This window comes from Ursus americanus, chromosome 20, assembly GCF_024610735.1.
Source record: "Ursus americanus isolate L20-20 chromosome 20, mUrsAme1.1.p, whole genome shotgun sequence".
Lineage (NCBI taxonomy): Eukaryota > Metazoa > Chordata > Mammalia > Carnivora > Ursidae > Ursus > Ursus americanus.
In genome coordinates, this window is record NC_142146.1 from 3,572,455 (window position 1) to 3,579,003 (window position 6,549).

The following is a 6,549-nucleotide window of genomic DNA, read 5'->3' on the forward strand; positions in this document are numbered from 1 at the left end:
CATCCTCCCTGAACCCTCTGAGCACTTTCCCCTTTTCTCTGCCTGGAAACTCTCTACCTGTACTCTGAGATCCGTTGAGTGTCACCTCCTCTGTGGAGCATTCCCAAGTCAGATAGTTCCTTGCCCCATCTTTGTGCTTCTGCAGGGTTTTGCCTATGCCTCACCACAGCATTCGCTGGATCCTATTGTTACTGTTTACTTCAGTGTCCCCAATAGCCTGTAAGCTCCTAAAGGCAGTAACTGGTTTTTATTCATTTTTCTATTGCTACCCTTGAGCCCAGGGCCCCGAAAAAAGACACACAAAGGCGCCATGAATAAATGATCATCGGTTAAGTTTATCTTCAAAACTGCTAGAATTTACTCAGGTAACTTTTCCACAGAAGTTGCTCTAAGAATTTACCTCCCCACACACATACACTGAGAAGTACCTAAATTATGAGTAATAGTTTTATTATAAAAGCATTTGGCTAAAAATTCTATCTTCTGGCTGTTAAGCAAACAGCGCACGCACATGCAGTTAATAGGTCTTTAGAGTTCCTCATCTATGTTTTTAATTCCTAAAATTCTGGCCATGTGGAAAGTTCAGTTGTGCCCTTTTCTTCCGGGGCAGTGTACTGAGTGAGCTCTTAGGCGCAGACAAGCTGCTACAGGGAAGACATCATGCCTTATTTATACCAATGCTTAGAACCATGGCTGCTCAATTATCTCCAAAAATAAATAACTTTTTTCCATTTAGTTTCACTTTCTATATGACAGAAACGCCCATAGTAAGGTTTAGAATGAACAGTATTTCCCGTGACCAATAAAAATATCATGAAAGACCTTCAACTTTAATAAGGACATATAAAAGCCTTCATTTGGAGATTATGGAATTCAATTTGAACATAAAGTCCCAATTTATATTTCTGTTCTAGAAAAATAAAAATTAGGATAACTTCTGGGTTCTTGTATGTTTTAAACTAATTGATCTTACTGCAATGATACTGAAAAATTTACTCTGAATAGTAAAATATTAATAGGGTGAGAGCCATTTCTGTGCATAAAATAACAAAAATTGATAGTGCAGATTTAAAAAATAGAAAGGTGACACTCAAAGTTCCCTGCCTGGAAAACCTTGAAGATGTAAGAGAAGTTAGCACATGCACTTAATTTTTCAGCTACTACACTGCTTGAATATGTGACCTTGGGAATGTCATGTAATTTCTCTCATTTCTAGTTCTGTAAAATGGGAATGTCATGTTTTCCTAAGAGGGACAATAAGATATAGTTGGATAAAAGAATCAATACGTATTTTTTTAAAGGAAACCTGTCTAATTAGTATGCTTAAATCACCAGTTGTACAGTACATTCTGGATCAGGAATACAATTCCAAAAGAAATATTTAAGCAGACGTTGAAGACAGATTTCCTTAAGGGAATGATTTTATAAATTTGGAAAACAATGTACCAAGATTATAAATTAACAAATTCATTACATAAACCTTGACAGTCCCTGGCTTTAAAGTACACTGATAAGACATTCCGATAAATTAGGCTGATTTGAGACAGTGTCCCAACCCCGTACAAGGAACCCAAACCGAGGCATCTGATGTTTGACAGAAATCTGGTGAAAATTCAGCAGGATACTCAACATTTGCAGTTCCATCACTTGTAAGCCATGCTTCACCTTAAAGCCTGACAAAATGTGAAACGCATTAAATCAGCTTTACCACCCGTATCTAAGACTGAGAATGCACTCAATTTTTAAAAAGAAAAAAGTACCCTGACAGTTTGAAAGGTCCTATACCCTCAGACCTCCATAGATTTAAGAACCCTACTGCTAAATTCTCCCCAAATACTGAGCTTGAACCAATCTTCCCAAGAAGCTATCGGATCGTATCTGATCCAACTGTTAGGAATAGCACAGCTCCAGGGGACACCCCCCCCCCGCCCACGCACCCCAGGATAAGACTGTCACTTTCCTAGATCCCAAGTCCAAGTTAAAGGCAGGAAGGTTTTTGCAAAATGGTCCAGAAAGAAATCAACAGGCGATGACTATAGAAAAGAACGGAGGTTTCCCATTGGGAAAAAAAAAAAAAAAAAAATTCCAGCTCTCCCTCGGGAATGGCACTGCTCCTCCTTCCCTACCCCGATGCCCTTTCTCTACAGACAATATCCCCATTCTATTGTAAGGCTGCCGTTTTACCAAGGAACCCCCTTGCTGCGGCCAGATTTCCAGATTCATTTGAAAAAGGAAACACATTCCGAGAACACACACCCCATGAGAGAACCTGGGCGCGGGGAGCCTGGCCCGGGCGCGGGGCCCCGCGGCGCCGCACTCGGCCCGCTCGGGGCGGGGCGCGGGATGCGGGCACCTCCCGAGGTGCCGCAATCCGGCCGCGGCCGCAAGGGCAGGGCCTCCGGGAGCCCGCGGCCGGCCGCTGCAGTGCCGGCTCCCGCCGGGCCCGCCGCCGCTCCGCCGCCAGGCCGCGCCGCCGCCGCGCCGGCTCGGGCCGCCGCAGCCCGAGCTCCGCGTCCTCCCGGGCCCGCGCTGCTGCCGGCGCGGGGAGCCCGGAGCGCGCAACTTACTTTCCGCCAGCGGCGGGCGCCCCGGCCCGGACTCCCAGCCCGGCAACCGCGCAGGCTACGACGCCGCGGAGGCCGGCCCTCACCGCGGTCTACGGCCGCCGCGCCCGGCCGCGCTCTGCGCTCGCCCCTACCTCAGCCGGCAGGCAGGCGTCCGTCCGCAGCGGCCGCGGCACCGACGACTCCCTCCCGGCCGCCGAATCCCCGCACCCAGCGCTAATCATAATACCGAGCGGGCGGGCGGCCGGCCGCGGGGAGGGGGTGGGGCCGAGCTGCGCCTGCGCGGGACGCGCGTCACTGTGACGCAACGGCGGGGCGGGGCTCGGGAAGGGCGGGGCCGACAGTACCTGCGGGCTCTGGCGCCGGGGCTGCTGGAGGGCATCCTGGCTGCGTCTCACCCGTGCGAGTCTGGACTATGTATGGCGGTAGGAAGCAGGCAAGGCGCCCGAGGAGAGGAGACGGTGAAGGAGGAAGCACCGGGGATATGGGACAATGGCTGAAAAAAGCACCGCGAGCTGTCGGGGGAAATCGGAGGAAAGGGACAGCGTGCGCACCTGACTGCGTCCTGAAGCGGGGGGGGGGGGGGGGCGGGCGGGGGGCGGAGGGCAGCATGCACTTTACCCTTTTAAAGGTTACCGCTTTTCCCGCCCAAGTTTAAGCAAAAGGAGAGAAAAAAATTAAATATACATTCATATGTATGTATATACGCATATGCATATGTTCTTTTTCTCTGCAGTTTTATTTCTTGGGAACCCAATTTGAAGGAATTTTGTTGATTTTGTTGCTATTTAAACAAAAGGAGAAAAGCCCACCATCTGAATGCCACGCTGGCTTTAAAGGTCTACGGGACACACTAGCCCGGCCCCCATCAGTTAGCTGCCTCCACTGGAAACCGCCTGGAAAGGCGAAGGTCGTGGAGAGTACCAAAGCATATGAAGTCCGGGATTCAAAACAGCAGATACTAATCATGCTTAACTAGATAGTTCAGCGGCATGGTCACCAGGTCAGGTGGCTCGGGAAGGGAGCTTAGCCAAAGCCAGAGAGGAGTGCTGGGGGGGGGGGGGGTCTCCTGACTCCCACTCTCGAAAGCTTGTCTTGCAATGGCTAATCAGCTCTCTGAGGTTCCTAAAAGGGAAAGCCAACAAGCCAGGTGCCCAGCTTCTCCAACCTGCTTTTCCCTGTCTCTCCTTTCTTTCCACCCTTCCAATAAAAGACACCTAGTGAAGAAGGACACAAGGAAAAATAAATATACAATAAAAGCTGCTTAGATACTCCAAATTTGATTAAATTGGGTGCAGAAGAGAAATCTAGATGGCTTTAGCAAATGTCTTTGTTGACCTGCAAATGTCAGGTGTTTTTTTTTTTTTTTTCAGACTCTCTCCACAGCATCAATTTTGCATGTCTGAGGATGATTGAGATGTAAGACTGGATTGTGGGAGGTGCAAACCCTCAGGGTGGTAACATAAGGCTTTCTATTAAAGGGGGATTCTCAGTTACCCTAATCCTCTAGCATGGGGTGATGGATCATTGGCTGGGGAAAGCCTCAAGCTCTAGGCCTCAGGCTGGGCCTCTGCCCCTTAAGGATGAGTCAAAGCCCCAACTCTGGGATCACTCTGATTTAGGAAGACCATAAAAGAAAAACCTCACTTTGATGCTGACATTCTAACTCTAGCCATATGTTAAGCAGTAGCTCCTTTGTGGAATTTGGACCTTTATTACTGGAAAGTTGGAAGACCATGCACTTTTCCCCTCAGGGAGATAGCACTATTTAGGGAACCCTGTAAAGGGAAAAAAAATACTACTCTAATGGTCTCCCAAGGGAATTCCAGTGGTTGATAGCCTCTGCCACCAGCCTTATAGCCCCTGAGATGTAACTGTAACCACAAAACAATGGCCATAATAGATAAGCCCTTGGAAAACAGTATTTATATTGTTGCCGTGTGACTCAGGTTTTGACTAAAATATATAAGGGTAACAAGGACATAAGAATAGCAAAACAATCAATGAAAAGGAACAGAATAATAAATTGATTCGAATAAAGAAAGGCCACATGGTAAATCATTTATTCATCCCCCGTGTTTCTTGGGAAGCTGGAGTGCTGCTGGCAAGAACATGACCCATTTTCGGTTCCACACCATAAATGTGGTAACATGATCTGATTATGCTTAGGCAATATTTAAGAATATTCAAGTGCAAATTAATATATTATTACTTAACTTTGAATTTAAGCAAATATGTTTATTGTTAATGAAGAAACCCCTCCTCCAATCTGCCCTGGGGCTTTTTCCAACACAGACTGCTTTTTTAATGTTAAGTCTTTTTATGGACCCATAAGAAGCTTTAATTAGATATACAGCACTCTACAAAACGACAAGATGGAGCATGCAGGTTTGTGTTACAGTCTCTGTGATTCAGATCTCAAACATAACATAATGCCACCAATTTAAGGAAGAGTTGTTTATTGGAAAGCAACCAGGGAGATGCTACAAATTAGATCAAGATGTGAAAAGCAAGCAGATTCTTGAAAGAATTGCAATTTTCATCTTGGGACAACCTCACCCCCCCACACACACAAAGCATCATATTATCCTGATATTGCTAGTTTTCATAATTTGTAAAAAAAAATTTAAAATAAATATATTTAAAACAATAGATATTGAGTACTCGTGTACAGTTCAAATTTGAGTTGTGACATGGTATTTAACGATTTTCTTTTACATATTTAATTAGTCATTTTGTACATTGATACTCATGCATTTCTAAATCCTGGCTTCATCCCAGTAGGACCAAAATAATACTTCATTGGAATGGCCCACAGAGTTCCTCAAAGACTTTTCCTTACCACCGCCTTGGCATCAGTTTGCATGTTTCACTCTTGTATCTCAGATGTCAGTTAAGGCCAATGTGTGTGTGTGTGTGTGTGTGTGTGTGTGTGTGTGTGTAAGTGTGTGTAATATATTTTTGATAGTTGCAAACAAGATTGAAAATGCCAGCCCTTTACTGTGTTTGCAACCTGTGAACTAGGAGACGTGGCAGTCATTGCCTGGCATTGAATCCCAGCCCCATCACTTAATGCTGTATGGCTTTGGGCAGGTTGCTTAACTGTTTTCTCCTCTGTCACATTGGGATGGCAGTGATGATGATACCTTTCTTATTAAGTTGGTATAAAGCCACTGGTAAACTTGATGTAAAGCAATGGTTCTCAAAGTGTGCTCCTTCAACTAGCAGCATCAGCTTCTTCTGGGAACTGAATCAAAATGCAAATTCTCAGGCTCCACTCCAGATGTACTAAATCAAAAACTGTGGCGATTCTGATGCAAGTTTGAGAACCACTGTTGTTGGGATTGAGTGAGTTTGTTTGAAGTATTAAAACAGTGCCTAGTACACAGTAAGTGGTATATTAATGAATATGTTTAAATGAGTATAATATGATGCCAAGATTTACAAAGTTTAATTTAGGCCAAAAGAAGAATGCCCCTGTGCTTCAACAAGTAAATTCCTTCTTAATCCCATGTCTGAAAACTTTAACATGGCTTGCCAAACCCTTCATGATGTGGCCCCCACCTTCCTTTCCCGTTCCTTCTCTTCTCCATGTGCACCACATCTCCACCCTCCCCAGTTCTCAAAGGGAACTGCTTTTTCACATCTCCAAGACTTTCCTTATTCTGTTCCCTCTGCCTGAAAATGTCACCAGCCCCTTTCCCCCACCTCCCACATTTGCAGTCTCCTGAATTCCTGCTTATGCTTCAAAACCTAACTGCAGTGTCCCACCTCCTCTGTGATGTCCCAGCCCGCACCCAGCCAGAGCCAAGGACTATCTGGACCCATACCTCCCTGCACAACTCACTTAGAGCATTTATCGTTGGCTGTTGTTATTGTTTACTTTCCCATTTTCTGCTTTTGGATGTTCAACTCCTAGAAAACAAGGGTTTTATTTCATTTAAATTTCTATTCATGCCACTTGGCCCTGACGTTTCAAGAGGGC

The 6,549-nt window shown here is 45.6% G+C and overlaps 1 protein-coding gene across 4 annotated transcripts in view; it reads right to left on the reverse strand.

Moving 5' to 3' along the window:
- SNRK (SNF related kinase) overlaps positions 1 to 2,828 on the reverse strand; it is a 56,449-nt gene extending 53,621 nt beyond the window's left edge. For 2 of the 4 annotated variants that reach the window (XM_087870035.1, XM_045798353.2), the window contains exon 1: positions 2,699 to 2,828. Coding sequence is in view for 1 of the 4 variants with exons in the window: in XM_087870038.1 (XP_087726164.1) it covers positions 2,699 to 2,788 (90 nt within the window). In the remaining 3 variants the exon portion in view is untranslated. The remainder of the gene's footprint in view (positions 1 to 2,698) is intronic. The other 2 variants (XM_087870038.1, XM_087870037.1) reach the window with 2 other exon arrangements.
- Positions 2,829 to 6,549: the final 3,721 nt, after the last annotated feature.